At 49.3% G+C, this 19466-nt stretch overlaps 8 protein-coding genes across 8 annotated transcripts; 1 reads left to right on the forward strand and 7 right to left on the reverse strand.

Annotated features, from left to right (window-relative positions):
- Positions 1-1541: 1541 nt before the first annotated feature.
- PtrM4_083310 (Piwi multi-domain protein) lies at positions 1542-4420 on the reverse strand (the record flags this gene model as incomplete). Its single annotated transcript, XM_066106575.1, has 4 exons — positions 1542-1549; positions 1578-2379; positions 2427-3583; positions 3634-4420. The coding sequence occupies 4 exons, from the start codon at positions 4418-4420 to the stop codon at positions 1542-1544; spliced, it is 2754 nt and encodes a 917-aa protein (XP_065963513.1).
- Positions 4421-4450: 30 nt separating this feature from the next.
- Positions 4451-5149, reverse strand: PtrM4_083320 (uncharacterized protein; the record flags this gene model as incomplete). Its single annotated transcript, XM_066106576.1, has 1 exon — positions 4451-5149. The coding sequence occupies one exon, from the start codon at positions 5147-5149 to the stop codon at positions 4451-4453; it is 699 nt and encodes a 232-aa protein (XP_065963514.1).
- Positions 5150-6333: 1184 nt separating this feature from the next.
- PtrM4_083330 (uncharacterized protein) lies at positions 6334-6811 on the reverse strand (the record flags this gene model as incomplete). The annotated part of the gene is made up of 2 exons (XM_001940353.2): positions 6334-6448; positions 6519-6811. The coding sequence occupies 2 exons, from the start codon at positions 6809-6811 to the stop codon at positions 6334-6336; spliced, it is 408 nt and encodes a 135-aa protein (XP_001940388.2).
- A 992-nt stretch (positions 6812-7803) lies between these two features.
- PtrM4_083340 (glycosyl hydrolase) lies at positions 7804-9168 on the reverse strand (the record flags this gene model as incomplete). The annotated part of the gene is made up of 1 exon (XM_001940352.2): positions 7804-9168. The coding sequence occupies one exon, from the start codon at positions 9166-9168 to the stop codon at positions 7804-7806; it is 1365 nt and encodes a 454-aa protein (XP_001940387.2).
- Positions 9169-10194: 1026 nt separating this feature from the next.
- PtrM4_083350 (acriflavine sensitivity control protein acr-2) lies at positions 10195-11691 on the reverse strand (the record flags this gene model as incomplete). Its single annotated transcript, XM_001940351.1, has 1 exon — positions 10195-11691. One exon carries the CDS (start codon positions 11689-11691, stop codon positions 10195-10197), a length of 1497 nt encoding a protein of 498 aa, XP_001940386.1.
- Positions 11692-12553: 862 nt separating this feature from the next.
- PtrM4_083360 (ProP, Permease major facilitator superfamily) lies at positions 12554-14197 on the forward strand (the record flags this gene model as incomplete). The annotated part of the gene is made up of 1 exon (XM_001940350.1): positions 12554-14197. One exon carries the CDS (start codon positions 12554-12556, stop codon positions 14195-14197), a length of 1644 nt encoding a protein of 547 aa, XP_001940385.1.
- A 1117-nt stretch (positions 14198-15314) lies between these two features.
- On the reverse strand, positions 15315-16639 carry PtrM4_083370 (BRCT multi-domain protein; the record flags this gene model as incomplete). The annotated part of the gene is made up of 3 exons (XM_066106577.1): positions 15315-15346; positions 15399-15835; positions 16056-16639. 3 exons carry the CDS (start codon positions 16637-16639, stop codon positions 15315-15317), a joined length of 1053 nt encoding a protein of 350 aa, XP_065963515.1.
- A 459-nt stretch (positions 16640-17098) lies between these two features.
- Positions 17099-19447, reverse strand: PtrM4_083380 (TrpC, Indole-3-glycerol phosphate synthase; the record flags this gene model as incomplete). The annotated part of the gene is made up of 2 exons (XM_001940348.2): positions 17099-19079; positions 19128-19447. 2 exons carry the CDS (start codon positions 19445-19447, stop codon positions 17099-17101), a joined length of 2301 nt encoding a protein of 766 aa, XP_001940383.1.
- Between the last annotated feature and the right edge of the window lie 19 nt (positions 19448-19466).

Below are 19466 nucleotides of genomic sequence, written 5' to 3' on the forward strand. Positions count from 1 at the left end.
CACTGTGGGTTGCATAGGACGAGGACGACTACTTCGACGCATCCGCACTGGTACTCTTCTTGCCAGGTCTCGCACATATTTATGTGGTGAAGAGCTTGAATGTATTGGTAGGTACTGAGTCGAGTGTTGTAACAGTAGAATGCTGTTCTTTGCGGTGTGGTTTGTGGTTGTTCAGGAGTCTTGCTTATTTTGTTGTAGGGAGGTGTTTCTCTGCCAGAGAGAAAATGATGCGGGATGTCGTTCAAGTTTTCGTATATATTGTAAGAAGGCGCAGTCACACAGCCTTTTATATCTTTCTCGTCGTCACAGATAGAGTTTTGTTGGTTTTCGTATTGCTCGCATTGAAGTAACTAGGTGATATCTGGTATTTCGCTGCTGACAGTGAACCCCAACATAGAAGCACGCTGGGAGACATGATCACAGCAATCTAAATTGTGAATAATGTCGTCAATGTTCAAAGTGAAATTTTGCACGATCATGGTGCAGCTTATTGACTGCTGAAATCGGGAACCGAACAGGTGCACATACAAAGCACCCAATTGCGAACCCTGAAGTAAATCGACAATCCCAAGGCCTACATCCTAGGACTCGCCGCTAGTAGTAAGTACGCAACCATGAATGACAACGGGGACTAATCGCGAAGTACTGAAACTGTAATTACAATTTAATCCCTTTTGCCCTGGGCGCTTCAACGTATCTTCCTATGGCCAAAGCTATCATGTCCCAATATCGCCATCAACATGTGTTCCGAAGGTTTTAATTTACGTCCCATCCCCACTTGTGCACTCCCAGCATTTAAGTGTGCTTTTCCTGATATTCTTTATCTTTGGGTCTGAACATGGAAATCCCCTCTTCGCAGGATCACATTGTCTGATCAGCTCCTTTTTGACATGATCGCAACCCATATAAGTGACTTCTTCATAATCGCACATGGATGTAGGTTGAATGATGCAGAAAGTATGCAGAAGGGATTATATTGGTGGCAGGGGGTTGTGTACGTCGCAGTCGCGGTTGCTTTATAAGACAGTAGAGCACTGGTAGGTTTGCTTGAGGTGTTGCGACGAAACTTCGAGATATCACGGTTGTGATTAGTGATGTAGCGTAAGAAGACAGAAGAATTGGAACCCAAGGGAGAAATATGTTGTTGTCGGCCAGCGGCTATCGTCAGAGATTGCGCTGCTGGCTTTCTGTAGATCTTGGCGTTCTCGGGTATCGCTCTTCACCGGTACATGAATGTATCGAAAGCTTGTGGATAGCAAACACCATACTGTGACGTTGAATTGAGTATGCTGACCCACCTACGTATTATAGAGATGCTGGAGGAAGACGAATGACTTCATGACCGGAGAAGTACCTGAAAATTCAAACGAAAATACTAGCAGGTAGAACATAAATCTCTTGGAATTAGAATAAGTCAGATGACAAAGTTAATGGAACTACTTGAGGAGATATATCGCAAAAGAAAAAGCAAAAGTAACAATGCGACTAGAACAAAGGTGACAACAAAGGAAACACCCGCCATTTGACCCATTCACTAACACTTATTCGACTGTGACCCTGTCACATTCAGAACATACCTTCATCAAGATCAGGGTGCCAGGGGTTAAGTCTGATCGGCCTGTTTTGATCCTCAGTGTTGTCACGATAGTTTTTACCCCAGACTCCAGACCTCAGCAGTTCCTTGATTATGTCCCATTTTTCCTTGGACATTTCCTCATCAGTAGGCTTCCTCTGTGTTCCTTCAGAGTCATAATACTTCTTGTATTCAAATACGGGTTGTGCAAACCTATCTTCTGCCCAGAGTCGGATGTAGGATCTTCCGCGTTCGCACAGCCGATCAGCAATGTACGCAGGTGCTGCATAGGAAACACCGGTGGTGGACCGCCCAAAGGTGTAGCAGAGCATTAGAGTCAGCTTCTGCAGATTGTTAACGTCGATCTGGGTGTCGTCGTCGAGCACATAGTAATGAGCCGAGCGTGCAGTGCCTTTGATGGCGGCATGTGATTGCAGGAAGAAGTTAATGGGTTTCGGCGCTGTGACCACGTGATCTACTAAAAGTTCAGGCTTCAGGTTGCCATTGACAAAGTTTCCAGCCTTCGTACTGACAAGGTAAGAGGTTTTATTATTCTTGGCGTAGAAACGTGTATGATGACACTTGCCAACAACCAAGAAACAAACACCGAGTTTCTTGTCATCGCCGCCGGCTTCAGCGTATGCTTTCTTGATCTGGGGGATTTCCTGTTCAGAAATAGTGACGAACTGGGATTCGGAAACACCATCTCGATAGAAAAAGATTCTCGTGGGTAGTTTCTTGTTATGTCCTTTCCAAACCTCGAGACGCTCCTTGATCATGCTACGAAAGTTGAAATCTTCGATTTGCTATTGCTGTTAGCTTGAAATAAACCATCGAAGCCACTGGTACGCACCTCTTGGCCACCTGCTTGGAGTCTCATTGAGCCACGGTAGCTCATAAAGCGGGAGTCGATCGTACCCACAACGCAGGCAATGCTGGGGGCTCCAATCTTGGAGCTACTGCCGGGGTGTATCACATCTGCTCCTAGTATCATCGTATTTTGCTTCTTATCCTTCCCACCCAAGACCTTCTCTAATTCATTTTCATCGAGCCAGTGGTTGTCGCCACCCAACTTCATGTTCATTTTGAGGGCCAAGTTGGAGAAGTGCTGCCAGCGTGGGCCGGACCTTCGATTGTCTTGCTCATTTCGATCCTTGATCCTTGATGCGACAGCGCATATGGTGTGGTTTCCCGAGAAGTCGCCATCTCGTTTGATCTTGGCGTATATGTCGAAGTCTTTTTCTCGCAGTAGAAAGAACGTACAGTCCTTCACTTTACACACTGGAAACCATCTTTTGAGCACCTTTTCCACAGTCTCACGCTGGGCTTGCTCGCCGACATATCCAACTTTCACATTGATACCATGTGTACCTAATTGCAGTACAAAGTCGTTTAGTATATTCTCCGGTGTCGACTTTTGCAATTTCTGTAGTGAACCTTGTAGCTTGCAGATATGTAAGTCGTTGAATGCCTTTGGATTGGTGAATACGGCTTCTTGTAAATTCCAAGATGCAGTGTACTCGCTAACGTTCTTTGATTTGCTTTGCTTTGCATAACGAAGAAGAGGCAGGGATAACTTCTTTGCTGACAAGGAGATTAGCTTGTTGTCGAGTTCTAAACTGAGGTCGTTCTGTATTTCGTCAGTAGAATTAACTGAATTGCTAGGTATACTTATAAGGTATTCACTCTTGACTCGGCCGTCTTCTTCTTTGAGTCCTAGTAGACCTAAGCCCTCCTTATCGATCAAAGCCGCATTCTCTGCTGGATAATGCAGAGCGTGCATCATCATCGCTGCGGTATGATCTGGACTCATTTGTCCAGTCATCGGCTGGTAAGGGAGTATCTCGAGCAGGCAAGCGGGAATCCACTGTGCGCCGTCCAAAGTGTGTTGCTGCATATCTTCTAAGTCGATCTTTTCAGGGTTGAATGAGCCAATACGTTTACCAACGTTGACGCACAGCAGATCATATCTGTCTTGCCCTTGTTTTGTTGGCCACTCCACTCTCATATCTATATCTAACATCAGTACAATCCAGGCCAACTACACGTATTGACATTACCTTCGAAGTACTTCAAAATAGTTGTACCAGTGTCAGCATGATTGACTGTGCGTGCACTGTCTCGATTATCAGGATCGCAGGCTAGGATCGTGAAAAACTTCTGCTTTCCTGCCTCTAGACCAAATTGTTGGAAAAATTTGGTGCACTGCAGATCACCATTCATGGAAATACCTTCTTCTATGGTCTCTTTGAACTCCTGCCTCTGATATGCTAATCTGACACTTGCACCCCTCAGCATTGTCTCGACATACCTTCTTTTGTTTAGGAACATGCGCAGGAATTCAGAAACCAAGATTGGTGGTAAAAAGGCCGTTGTCGCCACGTTGACGTTGAGTAAAGGACTCTTGGATCCAGATCTGATTGACATGTAGTATCCACGAACAGCTCTGAGGCCTAAGCTTTTTCCTTTAGACGTCATCTCATTGAAAGCTCGGTCAATGTAAAATTTGTTTGCGCCAAGTTGAGTGATCGATTTACCGCTCCGATCGTTGTATTCGCGGACGCGTTGTGCAACATGAGCATTCAGCGCTCTAATATGGTCGGTACACTCGTTGATGTCTGCTTCACCATGAAAGTTTTCAATATCGTTGAGTACGCCACTAGAAGTTACGGTGGCATAAACACCTTGGTGTTCCCGTCCATCTGAGAGCGTGCAGGGGAATTCTGGAGTATCCCATTCTGATTCCTCTTGCTGCGGTCCTTGAAGGCCGGAGCCGCACCAAATGCTCTTATAGTCAGTCGCCCATGATTTCTTATCGCTTCTTAGCGCCAAAGCGTCAGCTTCCATGAGAGCATCGAATACTCAATTGATGTCAACTCATTTGTTAAGCTCTACATGTGCCGAAGGCTTCGAAGGGTCGCGGCTCAGTCTCCAGTACGTCAAAGAGTAGACATACAACTGCGACGGAACTTTGAGTAGTTTGACGTAATTAGCAATAACTTCGATTTCGTCGGATTTGGCTGCTGATCCATAATGTGCACTTGATACGTTTGCCACACCATTTTTAGGTACGCCTTGCAGTACCTCCTCGGCCTGTGTTCCGTTTTTTGTGTAAATGAATTTGCCGACGTCTCTAGTCTCGACCGGTGTTCTTTTCTTGACTGGCTTGGGTTGTGGATTATTGGAACTATTATTAACAGGTCCACTTCCTGAGAGGATAGGCAGCGCTTTTGGGAGGAGGGCTTGGGACTTGTCTTTGATCTTAGGTTGTTTTTCTGGTACGGCTTTCGGGGTAAACCTTCCATCTTTGATAAGGTTTTCGCGTTCTGCTTGAAACCATACCTCAACAGCCTGCTTGTTGGTGAAATTACTGTCGCCCTTTGACCAGTGACCCTTTTTCGTTTTCTCGTCACAATGAAGCATATGACCATGAGAGAATTCATCGCATCTCGGACACCTGTCCCCATCGTAGCCGGCATTCATCCTCTTAAGCAGCTCAGTCTTTGCATCTTCGTCGAAGGGTTTACCAGCGTTACTTGTTGGTTGCTTCAGGCCGCCTTTTTTCTTGGGTGGCATCTTGTAGCTTTTTCGTTTGAGCAGACGGCGTAGAAATCAGTGTATCAGGATACTGTCGGTGATTTTCTGTGTTGGATGATGGTGTCCTTTTCTGGAAGACGCCCATACCTTTATACATTGACTCTAGATTGCTCCAACCTCTAGGCAATTATGTTATAATCGCACATGACGAAGGGCTTGTGTCTTTCTCATAAGTGCAAGCCGTATTACACAACGTAAAACTCGAATAATCACACAGCTTGACGATAGCAATCGAGTGATTCGATAAATCGATCGAGTATACTATTTGCTTCGAATGAGATTCTATGCAGAACAAACTGGTATTAGCAAAATCCCACTGCTTTCATTGCCGGATATTATTGAATGGCTGTACAGTACCGATGAATACCATCAGAATGAATGTAACAACCGTGCTTGTCAGAGTTGAGACCTGGGTTGAGACCTGGGAAATATAACGCTAGACATTCTAGGGCGCGGAGCGGTTTCACTATATCTGGGCATCATGTGCCGCCCCGTGCGTTTATCATACGTAAAGGTAAGGCTACAAGTGTATATGCATGTGTTCCCTGAGAGATATTAGGAGCCGTGATCGTTCTCTAGCGTGTTACACATATTAATCATTAACGCAACAGAGGGCAGCATTTATACAAAGTATCAAAAGAAATTCATCGTCAAAATAGCCCTAAAAAGCTCACTCGTTATAATAAATAGATTCTGCAAAAGGCAAGTTATGTCGGTCATATTATAAGATGGTTGAAGTGTATAATACGATGGCTTTTGCAACGACCGGGGTACGGTTGACCCACATGGAAAGAGCAAGCCACCACAGCCACCATTACCGAGCGGTACTAGCTAGTTAGTCGGTAACTACTTTCACCTGGGTGACATAAAATACTGGATAGTGTGAGTAAGCACCCAATAGAATGTCTGGCGACTACAGTGGTCTTTTTACACTAGTATGTCCAGTATTTTATGACACCCGGGTGCTTTCGTCCTTTAATTATATAGCATAACATCTCGAAGCAGATATCCTGTCGTCAGCAGGTTGGTGAAATTCCATTTCTATCCAAGCTTGCTGTACCATCCACAAAATCACAGTCTTCTCCCCCGTAATACTAACAGTGCGTCTATTCCAACCCGAACTGATCTCTAACTGACCCGCCATTCAATTCTTCTACTCCATCTCATCCTTGCGCCAAATCCAAAATCTCAATCTCCCCCGCCCCGTTCAAAAAGTCCAACTTCCCCAAATCCACACCCTTCATCCTCAAAACCGCATAAGCAGTCGTAACATGAAACCTATACATCACAGTCAGCATAATTTCCCCCTTCTATACGATCCCACCCCCACATCCACACAAGTACCTACCAAAAATTCGGATGCGAATACCGTGCCACATGATCCGCCACCCCCATCCTAATCGCCTTCCCCCCGGGAAACTTGATCTCGATAACATCGTCATTGCTCACACCCTCAAAATCACTCGCCTTGTACTCCTCCAAATGGCGAAGTGTCTTTTGAATCCTCTCTAGCAGCTCCTCGAAGCTCTGCTCTTCGTCGGGGATTTTCAACTCGCGGTCCGCGAGGGCGGGGTTAAGGCGAATGGGTAGGAATTTTGCGGCGTCAGTGAAGCGGTAGACTTGATAGCGGAGGTCTTTCATGGTGGGGTGCAGAGAAGCGGTTAGGAAGTCTTCAGGCGGGGTGGAGGTTGTGGTGCAGTGGACAGAAGCTTTTGTGATGAATGCGTGGGCGTTTTTTAGGCCGGAGATGAGGGGGAGGATGGCGACGGTGTGGAGGGGGGATGGGTGACATTGTTGCTGTTGGGTTGGGTTGAGTGTAGGGAGGATAGGGTTGGAACTTTGTGATGGTTGTTTTGGTTGATAGTCAAGTAGATGGATACTGTCTTTCGTACTTGACAACAAATGTCTGGGCGAGAAGCCGAGTATTTATCTATCTCCACACTGTCTGGCTCCACTTACTCCCGCTTCTTTCAGCGGACAGTTGCATACAGCCTTACCCACTATACCCACCCATCGTACCACCTTGCTTTGAAATTCCCTTCCCCATCACCAGATCTCACCACGTAAAGCCACGTGGACTTCCGTCCGGTGGTGACACGATAGGGATTTGGCTTACAAAGATGGTGGAGATAGATAACCGGTGTCCTGCATCGCACAGCCAATCACAGCAGAGCGCGACGGACCGATTAGGGTTTTGCGGAAGTCCGCTGCTCGCGCGCGAGATGCCGGCGTTAAAGGCCGCAAGGCCTCCAGTGTGCTGTATAAGCGGCTGAGTTCAGGGCTGTTAGGAAAGGGCTGAGGTGCGCATAGAGTGAGTTATTTTTGCTTGCAGTAAGTTTAAGTGGTTACTTTGGAACTGCCGTCGAAACTGGCGTAAGCTGTTGCCTTGTGGTATGCAGGGCGAATACTGGGCATCAACAAGACATACTCAAACACGTTGCATATCAACATCTTGTGTTCGCAGCCTTCTCATCTTCTAGAATGAGCGTCGGCTAGATTTTAAGGAGCAAGCCTCCAACATCACCTCCCACCGATCAGGTCCATGATTTCAAAAAACCGACCTCGCATTCACAAATTGTTGTTAATCTACCAACCCCCCCCCAAACATATTATTACGCATTAACAATCCATCTTCAGACTGTGGAACAGTTACGACACGGAACAAGCACAGCACCGATCAGTGCCTCCATAGCCGAACTCTGGGTACTCGCATTTGCAGGCTGGACAAAAGGTCCCGCCCAATCCACGCTAAACACATTCAATCCATTAACCAACACACCTCTGTCGTTTTTCCAGATGGAATCCGCGTTTGCATTGATCGCTTTCCTAAAGTCGTCCTTGCCTGCTCCCTGCAACTCGACGAGGTTGCGCATGAAAATGCCTTTGAACTGTGTACCGTCGGCACCACAGTTCGGTTCGCACTCATCGTGAATGACACCCTGTTGATCTGAGAGCTCGATGAGAGCGGCATTCGCAATGTGGGATGCGAGAGCAATGTACTGATTCTTTGGGTCTGGTGATGCCTTTTGAAGTTCCAACAGACCACCCAGGATGACGCCTTGGTTGTACGACCATGTTGTCTGTCCGTTGTTCTTGCAGTCTTTCGTCAGACCATCGTTGATGGTACCCTTCTGGTTGAGCATTCCAGTCTGCAAGAACCACTCCAGACTCTTTTCCGCCCATTCTCGGTAGACTGCTTGCTTTTGGAACTCGACACGAGTAGCCAGATGTGCGGCGGTGCTGAAGAACAGCTCATTCGCAATGGCGTTGACGTAGTTCTTCTCGTGGCTCCAGTATATACCGCCCTCGAAACAGTATGTTCCCCATGTACGCGCAACGGCGAGGAAGATGTCTTCGGCGAGTTTGAGATAGGGAGTGTTAAAGGTGACATCATAGGCGTTGATCCAGGCGAGTGCCCACCAAAGGTCGTCGTCGTAGTAGCCATCCAGCCAATCGCTTGCGTTAGGGGCAGAACTATTGACAACTGCCGCAGGAGCAATCGATACAGTATACCAGTTTGTCGGATACGAAGTGTGCGGCTCACCGGTGTTAGGATCCTTGTATTTCTTGTATTCACCTCCCCACGCTCCCCAGCGTCCTTGTCCCCAGTTGCCCTTTCCCCAGCGTCCCTGTCCCCAATGTCCCCAGCCCGTACTGCTAGGTTTTTCCTCTGCACCTCGATCTTCAATTCCTGGATTCGGGTTCTTCCCTGGCGCCTTTACCAACGTGGTTGCAAACACATTGCGAGCCAAAGTTTGAAGTGTATTGTTCTCAGGGTCCGCGTTCGCAAAGTTGCCAATGACAGTCATGACATTTGCACCATTCCACCACCCAGTAGTCTCCCAGAGACCGGTGTTAGGATTGTACCATGACTGTAAAGCATCGAGTGCAAGCGTCACACGTTGCGTTGGATTGGTAACGTTCGAGTCGCTTTGCGCAAAAGTGTTAGGGATCAGCGCTAATAAGAAAGACGACCATAACAATGACTTAGACAACATGGCTGAATGAATATGGAAATAAGATGGGTGTCGGCGGATTGGTATTGGTAGAAGCAGGTAGGCCTAATGTGCGCTACCTTGATGAGATACATATGGTGGCCATTCTTAGAACAAAAGGAATTAGGTGCGACCCGTACACGTCTTTTTGCGCATGTGCGACAGCTGCGCCGTGACGGAATAAAGAGTCGTACTTGCCACGACCCGTGCATCGTACGATAATCGTCGATGCAGCGTGAAGTCACGGATACAGACGATAATAGAAGGCGCCAAGGAAACACTGGTAGGTCTCACCTAGGACGAGCTTGTAGAGGTAGTTGGCCGTTAGCGTATTGATACCCGACTTTTTTTGGCTTCCCTTCCAACGGTATCAGAGGCTGATAGGGAGGAAGCAAACGAATTTGCTGTTCCGGAGGATGCGCAAATGTATTGAGTGCCACCAGGGCAATCGCGAAAAGCCATGTGCACATCGCTGTTGTATTTCCAATATGTCGGACAAAAGTGTCAAGCAAGCGCCTCAACGATCCATACTTATTGTGATTCGCACGTGCACATGAGGTCGAAGTAGGTGTTCGTCTGGCACCCTCGCAGATCTTGGGAGGTTGCACTGAGCCACACGCCCCAATCGCGTGCTGTACTCCGTGGGTCCGTGACGACCTGTTCGCCATGTTTCATTACCGGCTTAGTGGTAAACTTCGGCACCATTCACTAGCCAGGCATGAGCTTAATCCTTGGCAATCCACTATTCGCAGTGTTTGAGATGGCTATATTACTTCGATGAAAGTGATGAGCGTGACTCGTGCAGTATTATCAGGATATACCGATAGTTCAAAGATATGTTGAATGCGGGGATTGTGGCAACCGGGCGTTCCGTGCCACCTCGTGTATTTCCGTCTTGTGGCACGACATGCTTCCATGAGAACAACGCACGAAAAGCATCATTACCCAAAGCGAAACGTCAACTACCACGCGCTGTTGTCTTGGAGTTGTTTTTCTGTCGGGGCTTTTGTGTCGGAGCTTTTGTGCCGATCAAGCAATTAGAATCTCGTTCCCAAAGTCTTTGACCTCTTCGACCCAACAGTTAGGTGCGCCAACCCCAGCCTCGTCTTTGAGTCTCCATATTTCTTCCAGTACGCGCTTAGATGTATGCAGGTAGCCCCAGAACATCTGTCCATAGAGTTCGCCAAGCGTGTTCATGATCCATTCGCGCTGGTGAGGATCCTCAGACTCGGCGCCAGCAAGGAACAGCGGCCAGCAGATTGATTTGAAGAGAGCATCGCCAGGCTTGAGGTACGATATATGTTCAACAACGTCATTTGCTAAACCGGTGAGGCTGACTAGTGCACTACCGCTTGCTGGATCGAGAAGAGGGTTTGTCGAGGGTAGTACGCGTGCGAGATAGATGCAAACTGCCGAACGGTGTGCAGAGGCTATGCGGAAGCGTTGGTCAATGTTATCGAACGGTGCTGCGCGTTGAAATTCGCGAGACCAGTGCTCGGGTTGAAAGTCCAGCGCCCGTTGGAGCAGCACAGCCACTTGCTCGTCGATATTGATAGGCGCGGACGACGGCGATCCCTGTGTATCGGGTAATGCAAAAGATTCGAGCATGATACGTAGTAGTGGTCCAGGACACGAGAGGTAGTTGTTTGTCTCCGCATAACGAAGTATGGGTTCCAGTTCGATAGTGTCAGGGATCAACGCAGGTAGTGTGGTGAAGCTGAATGTCGAGCCGAGAATGTAGAATACTAAAAGGTCAGAAAGTATCGTCTGGCGAAGCCTGCTCATAGGCTGTTGCAAATACGGCGGGTCACCCAACAGCTTGATGAGATTCACCGCACCATCCATGTGAACCTTCCACTTATCTCGTCCGGATTCTACCAGAGCATAGTTGACAAACAGCAAGATTGTCATGAGTATCAAGTCAATGTTTGAAGTATTCACAGATGCCACGCTCTTTGCAAGGAGCGAAAGAGCTTGCTGCTTTGCCACGAGTGCATCTCTATAGCACGTAGCCGGCGGCCCCCCGAAACGACTGACAGCTTGGTGATATGCTGTCACACTTGGACTCTGTTCTCCCTGGTAGGGTGAGTGACCCATTGGATTGCGGGTAATGTTGAAAACGTGAAACGCGGAGTTTGCCACAATGATCTGCAATAGCAGCGGATACGTGGATGTTGCCGGTATAAGCTCCCGAATGGGGTTTTGTCCAGGCACATCATACACGACCATGACTTCGCACAGCTGGGTGGCAAAGTGATACAGATAGTAGCGTGAGTTGTGATCGAGGTCATTCACCAGTGGATCCGTCAACGGCCGTTGCACACCAGAAGTCATGGTCGTGTTGTGATGCTGACCTTGCACGGGCATTCGTGCAATGGCCGACGCAAAGTCCGCGTCTAGAACCTCAAAGTCGACATCTCGTTGATGTCGCGACGGTCCGTCGTTCTCCCATACCAAGGCCGGCACACGATGCGTCTTGGCCTCACGGTCCGAGGGTCCTACACCGCCGTCCCGACCCTGCTCCATCTTTTCCTCATACCCCTTCCCCATCATCTTTCCCCGGCTAGCCACCCCGCGGTTCCACACAAACAGTTTCCCGTAGCCGAGACATTCGGATCCGGCGGACAAACATTTCTGACAGCTTGGCAGCGACCGGTCGCATCTCCAGCGTCGCTTCCGACAGTTGTGGCAGGCTTTGGTGGGCAGATTGAAGGGCGTTGCGCTCATTGGATGGGAGCCATGCGAGATTTGCTGGTGGTTGACTGTATTAAGGTGCCGTGAGTTGGCGGGGGTGGATATCTTCTAGTTGTGGTTGTGACAGTGGAGCGATGTCCTTGATTCTATGACTAACGTTTTGGAGATTTAAGGCAGGCATAGCATTTCGTCACAGAAGCTTCAGCGAGCGGCAAATCATGCGGCTGCAATCGCTGATGGAGCTAAGCTCGAGTCGACACGATCTAACCTCTAAACAGCAGCCAAGACGCAAACCCCTGTTCCGCGAACATCGTCATGGCTTCATTTTTAAACGTCAGTCACCGGAAAAATCAAAATCTCACGTTATGTTGAAGTGTATCCAACATTCGTAAAGATGATTTACATCAAATATAGCCATGTCAATCGCGGACTTTGCGGAGTCCGGATACGGAGTCACATGAAAACTATTACGAAATTATAGAAACGAGTAGTATCGAAGTGGATCAATACGCCGGTCGCTAGCTAGTACATCACGGTTCTCCGTATTACTTACCACATCGCAGCTGTGGTAGAATTTGTTGACCGCGGAGTCTCGGCGCGTATCTTCTCAAACACCTCATATTCATACAAATATGACCACTTCACCCGAGCCTGAAGCCAGTTCATAACGGCCAGTATCGACCTAGGTCCCAAGATGGAATCTTCGCTCAACTCTCAGAGCAACCATCACCAAATGGATCCCTCATCAAACCCCCAAAGCAAAAAGCCTTCAATGGACACCCCAGACCTAGAGTCAAAACGACAATCCTCCTCGAGCCCTCAAACCTACACTCAGACTGACTTCGAACGCCTCGGCCGCGAACGCCCTGCTTCATTTAGCTCCCTTCCCCATGAGATAGGTTTCTGCTTCGCTCTCCTCGGCTCCATGTTCGTCGCCGAATACATGATCTCAGGCTTCAGCATCCTTCTTCCCCCCCTCGCCTCCGCCTTGTCCATCCCATCCAACGCAAAAACATGGCCATCATCCGTATTCTCCCTTATAACCGGCGCCTTCCTGCTTCCATTTGGCCGTCTCGCCGATATGTACGGCGGGTACATCGTTTTCAACGTGGGTCTGGCATGGTTTATAATCTGGTCCGTCATTGCGGGTTTCTCGCAGAATTACCAGATGTTGATTGCGTGTCGGGCGCTTCAAGGATTCGGGCCTGCGGCATTCTTGCCGTCAGGAATCATGCTGTTGGGCAGTATCTACCGGCCTGGACCGAGGAAGAACTTGGTGTTTAGCTTGTATGGTGCTTTCGCGCCAGTGGGCTTTTTCGCGGGCATTTTCCTCGCAGGTGTAGCGGCACAGTTCATCACGTGGCGTTGGTGGTTTTGGATCGGATCCATTATGCTCGCCATCGTGGCTTTGACGTCTTACTTCTGTATTCCGAAGCTAGGGGGACAGACACCGGAGGACTGGGACGCGAAGAAAAATATTACCATGGATTGGTGGGGCACTGCGACTGTTGTGCCGGGTTTGGTCCTCATCATCTTCGCCCTCACTGATGGAAGCCATGCGCCAGACGGGTGGGCAACACCATACATACCCGTCACCCTTGTCCTCGGCATCGCCTTTCTCGCGGTGTTTATCTACATCGAAGGCTGGGTAGCTGAACAGCCCTTCCTCCCCAGCTCCATGTTCCGCGTCAAGGGTATGAAAACATTAACCGTCGCCCTCTTCCTCTTCTACGGCACATTTGGAATTTTCATCTTCTACGCCAGTTTCTACATCGAAGATGTCGTTGGCGCAACCCCGCTACTCACCGCCACCTGGTTCACACCCATGTGTGTTGGCGGCTTAATCCTATCTACTGTCGGTGGACTAATCCTACATCTACTACCCGGCCGCGCGCTCTTACTCCTCAGTGGTGCCGCCTTTACCCTCACCCCCCTCCTCTTCGCCATCTTACCCAACAAATTCAACTATTGGGCGTACATCTTCCCCTCCATGATATGCTCCACCCTAGGTATCGACATCACCTACAACGTCAGCAACATCTTCATCACCACGTCCTTGCCAAAAGCCCAACAAGGTCTCGCAGGTTCTTTCATGAACTCTCTGCTTTTCCTCGGCATAGCCGTGTTTCTGTCGTTGGCGGATTTGGTTGTTAAGGAGACTGAGCACAGTGGAAAGAAGAAGAGCTACCAGTATGCGTTTTGGATGGCTACAGCGCTGGCTGGAGCGGGACTGATAATCATGTTTTTGGGAGTTAAGATTGGGAAAGCAAAGAGCGAGTTGACGCTTGAAGAGAAGGAGGATCTGGAGAAGGAGTTGATCAGGCACGGGTCAGATTAGTGAGTTTGGCTTGTAATATCAGATTTAGTTAGCCAAATAATGATTATTGTATTACTACCACTTCCAAGTAAGCTTATGATCTTAATGTGGTTGAAATCACCATCGTGGCGGCATGGGAGAGCGTGTAAGGTCTGCCAGCAGTGAAAGGTGCAGTATGATTGCGACCCATCTACAATAACTTAACAGCAGACAGGCTTATACCAAAACCACACGTTCCCCCAAACAGAGCCCCAATCCCTCCCCAATCGTACTACACTTCCCTTTCACCCCACTCCACCCAACCCTTTTTCCATCAAAAGCTCACCGAAATTAACACATAAAGCACCCCTAAAGACTTGACAAAAATCCGTGATAAACTGGCGACAGTGACAAACAGAATACCCACCTATCTACCTACCCTAACCATCCTCATGTACAACACAGTCCTTTCCGACTACCCTATCTAGGTCCTGCAGCATACACAAAGAAGCCAGCTTAGCCGTTACATCATATGAGCGGTGATGAAAGTTACCAGTAATTATTCAACCAAGCAAAAAGAAATCGATGTCTGATGCGAATATATTTTAGACCCGGTATTCAGTGCATGGGTGGGTCTGGGATGAAATCGGAATCTAGTTGCCCTGCAGGCAGCCGAGTATGATATATGAAGCAAGAGAAAAGAAGAAGGGAAAAAGTAGTGTACGAAGATGATTTAACTACTTCCAGTAGTATGTAGATATCGAAAATGACAAACTTTTTTCCTGCAAGCATGAAAATGCTCCTGAACCCACGCAAGCGAACCAAGCTTGAGGATGTTCCCAGATAGAAGAAAGTAAAAGCCACCAAATCATCCATTCATCACCCTCACTCCCCACACAACCAGCCTACCACCTCACATCCCCCCTCTTCCCCACCAAATGCGCAAAAGCCGGATCAAAATACCCCTTCGCACTTCCCCCCTTCCCCCACCTCTGCACCTGCCTCGTACCACCCTGACCCTGACCCTGACCCTTCCTCTGCATCTCCGCCCTCTTCCTCAACCCCTCCTGCACAACCCTCTCCTCCTCCCTCTTCGCTGCCCTCTCCTTCTCCTCAACCCCATCAAGCCACGCACTCGCACCCATAGTCCCGTTCCTAGTCAACACGCCTCCCATACCCGGTAGACCCAAGCTACCCCTCATGTAGCCATCTTCCTCATCCTGCGTATTACCTCCCACCATACCCAGACCTTGTTCCTGCGGGAACATACCAACAGGCATACCGGGTTTGGGTCGGCTGTAGATGAAGGGCTCGGTGTTGAAGAGTATGGCGCGGGACTTTTGTAGGTTCTTACCAGGGTCGAAACGTTCTTCCCATGTGAGCAGTGTGAGATCGCGGAAGGCGTGGCGGAAAACGGTATACGCCGTGTCGAAAGCGCTGTTGCGGGGGCAGAGCGTTGTTTGGTATGGCGCGCTTGATGTAGGGATGGTAAAAGAAGGAGGAGAGATGAGGGCTTGGAGGCGGGCGGCTTCAGGATGTATGTTGCTAGCTGCATTGTCGACTACTTGGGGAGATGCCTTTGCGGGTTTGTACTGTGCGATTGTCCAGTATACGTGTGGTTTGGAGTGGCTTTCCAAGAGTCCGATGTTGTATTGGGAGAAGCCGGCCGTGGTCAAGTCGCTGCGGACGAGTAAGATTTTGTATTCGAAACCGGTTTGGTCGTGGTAGTAGTGGTAGGAGTCTTTCCAGTGGGGTTTCTTAGCTAGTGTTTGGATAGTGGAGGGGGGAAGGAGGTAGGAGCTGAGGCTTTTTGATGGGAGATGGTTTGTTGGGAGGGGCGGAGTTGGGGGTAGATGCAGTTGTAGATGAGGTGGTCCGAGTAGGGGTAACACCCTCTGACTCGTTTACTTCATCATCCCCAGATGCCGTAGAACCATCTGCTTTTGCAGTCTCCCTCTCAGCCTTCCTGCGCAAGAGATCTTCTTTGGCAGAAACAAACAGTGTGGGAGGGACAACAGGGTCTGACGTATCAAAGAAAAAGCTCTTGCTTTTGTTCTTTCTGGGTTTGCGCTTGACAGCAGTGGAATCTGACGTACCTGAACCAGTCAACTCTTTGATCCTCGCACAACCGTCTCTGAATTTCTTACCATCGGCCGCCTTTCCCAACCTCTTGAGTTCTTTCCTGGTTCTCCTCTCTTTTGTGAGAACTTCCCATTTGTACCTCCTAGTACTCAATTTTCTACGTGCCTGAAGAGAGTCGTCGAACCAGTCGTAGCTGACAACGTCAATGCCGAGATCAGTGGCTTGGCGGACGGCGTCGTTGCGTGCTTTGTAAGCTTCTTTGCTGGCGATGAGGTGTGTAACGTTTTTATTGACAACAACCGAGTATCTGCCATTATTCTTGTCGATCCATGATCGGATCTGTTTGGCATCGTGGGGATGGGTGCCGGTCACGGCGATGGTCAGGTTGTCGAGGACCCCCATTATGAACTGCTACGACAGAAACCGAGAAACAGACAGTGTTTGGAGGTAGTGCAGCTGATACCAATCAATTGTAGGCTGTTGTAGAAGGATTGGTCATGTTGTCAATGTAAAAGAAGAGAACAGGGCTGTTAAATAGCTAGGCGACAGTATGTGGTATCGATATTACTCTCTGGCCCATCTTACCTTTGTGTGGCAGACAGCAGCACAGGTGATATAGCCTCTATGGAGACCGCGCTATCATCATGGTAAGGTGAGAGACGGTCAGCCAACCTCCAGGACGCTCCAGACGGGTACTCGTCCCGTGCGTCAAAGACATACATGAGTATGGAACGAGCAGCGGCAGGTTTTGCAAAAGTCGAGGCGAAGCTGTGTGCGAAGGTAAATTCATAGTCGGTTTAACACGAAAACTTTTCAGATTGAACAGTGACATATGGATCACTTGTGTGGTTTACAACAACACTACTGGCCCTTCGCGGCCTTCACAAAGGCACGTATCTTATCGAGACTCTGTTGACCATCCTCTTCAACACCGCTGCTGACGTCGACGGCTACGACCCGGTCTCGGTACTCATCAAGTCCGGTGAACGTAGTCTTTACGTTGTCCGGGTTTAAGCCTCCAGCCAATATGGCCTTTACACCATTGTCTTTTGCAAATACCGCTTTAACATCTGATAGGTCCAGCTGTTGACCCGAACCTCCAGATCCAGCGTCCAGAAGGGGCAAGGCGTGATAGCCTCGTGCACCAATGCCATGATCATGTGGGTTGAAGGCTCTGAGAACAGGGACCGGCACGAGCTTAGCCCACTCTAGTGGCTCTTGGCCGTGGAACTGGACAATATCCAAATTTAGCAGCCGCTGCTGCTCAAGTACATACTCTAATGACTGGTTGCGGAACACACCAACCAAAAGGGCGCGGCTGTCGCTTGATACAAGTCGTGACGCACCATGTTCGAAGAAGTCAGACGCGACCTTGGAGTCAGCCAGCAAGCCTGACTTAGATACATTTGGCTTCGTAGTCTTGTGCACAGTTTCGGAAATTGCAAGCGCCGTCTCCGCTGTTACTGTGCGCTTGGTGCCAGGCGCCAGGATCATGCCGATTAGGTCAGCACCAGCGTCGATTGCAGCCTTTGCAGCCTCCGCACTTCGTGTCCCACATATCTTGACCATTGGCGTGGAAGACTTCTGAGATGCCTTCGCCGATGAGCCACCCAGAAGCTCAGCGATAAATTGGGCAGTGTCGGACGCGCGCATTAGCGCCTCGCCAACCAAGACTGCACCCACGCCACTCTTGATGTACGGCTCGACGTCCTTTGGTCCAGCGATACCACTCAGCGCACACAGAATTGTTTCCTTGGGGACCATGTTGATGAGGCGGTTTGTCGTTTCCATGTCAACTTCAAAGTTGACAAGGTTTCGATTGTTCACGCCAATGACCTGAGCGCCCAGCTTCACAGCAATCTCAGTTTCGTCCGCGTTTTGTACTTCAACCAGAGGCTCCATTCCAAGCGACCGGGAGTAGTCGTAGAGCTTCTTTAGGATGGGTTCCTCCAACATCTTGACAATAAGCAACACGGTATCAGCACCTGCGAGTCGGGCCTCGAGGATCTGGTATTCCTCGAAGATGAACTCCTTGCGCAAAACAGCAGGCCGGTTTGGCATTCCCTCGAGACTTTGTCGGACAGCTTTCAGATCATCAATGCTTCCCTTGAACCACTCGGGTTCAGTGAGTACAGAGATGGTACTAGCTCCAGCTTTTGCGTATAGCCTTGCCTGAGCAGGTGCACAGGCGGATAGAGAAATGATGCCCTTGGAAGGCGACGCGCGCTTGATCTCGGCCATGAGTGAAAGTCGGAAGGGAGACTGGCGAAGGCGTTCCGGGAAGTTGAGTTGCGGAGGGGCCAGATTCAGGTCGTATGAAGCCTGTAGGTCGCTAGGTCTTTGGGAGGGAATCTTCTTTTGCTCAGCGACAGCTGCCCTGCGATGCGCGTAGATTTTCTCCAGTATAGACGTCTGCTTATCCTTTGTGGCATTAGTAGCCGTCCCAACCGCTTGGGCCTGTGCCTCTTTCTGCAACCGCTCGTTCTCAGCCCAGGTTCCTCCCTGCATCTTGAGAAAGTTTCGCATCATGATGCGTCCATGTTCGGTCAAGATGCTCTCCGGGTGGAACTGCACACCTTCCACGACGTATTCTTTGTGGCGTACACCCATTATGACCTCCTTGACTTCGGCATCCTCGTTTGCGGGGATGGTAGCGGTTACCTCGAGGCATTCGGGAAGCGATCCGTGAGTGCCAGCGAGCGAATGGTATCTGGTAACGGGTACGTCCTGAGGAACGTTGGCGAACACGCCCTTGCCGTCGTGCTTGAGGGGAGACGTCTTTCCGTGTAGGATTTGACCGGTTACATCTACAGTGCCGCCGTAGCTATAAAAGATACATTGCCTGTATAGACTTAGCAATGCTATTAAGGGCCATATTTGAATCACTCACTCTCCCATGCATACACCGAAGATGGGAATCTTTCCACTAAAGTGCTTGATGGCGTCATTGCTAATACCCGCGTCTTTCTCTGGATGTCCTGGGCCCGGGCTGATTACCAGTTGGGTAGGTTTCTTGGCAATCAATTCATCCAAGGTGATTTCGTCGTTGCGATATACCGTCACCACGGCGCCCTCGAAGACGAGGTACTGATATACATTCCAGGTGAACGAATCATAGTTGTCAATGAGTACGACGTTTGAGGCGGTCGGTATGGGTGGAGAGGGGTTGGGATTGCGCGGCGAGTGGTCGGTCAGTCCAAGGGAAGGCATGGTGGGTAATCGTCTTGTC

This window comes from Pyrenophora tritici-repentis, chromosome 3 (genome assembly GCF_003171515.1).
Source record: "Pyrenophora tritici-repentis strain M4 chromosome 3, whole genome shotgun sequence".
NCBI lineage: Eukaryota > Fungi > Ascomycota > Dothideomycetes > Pleosporales > Pleosporaceae > Pyrenophora > Pyrenophora tritici-repentis.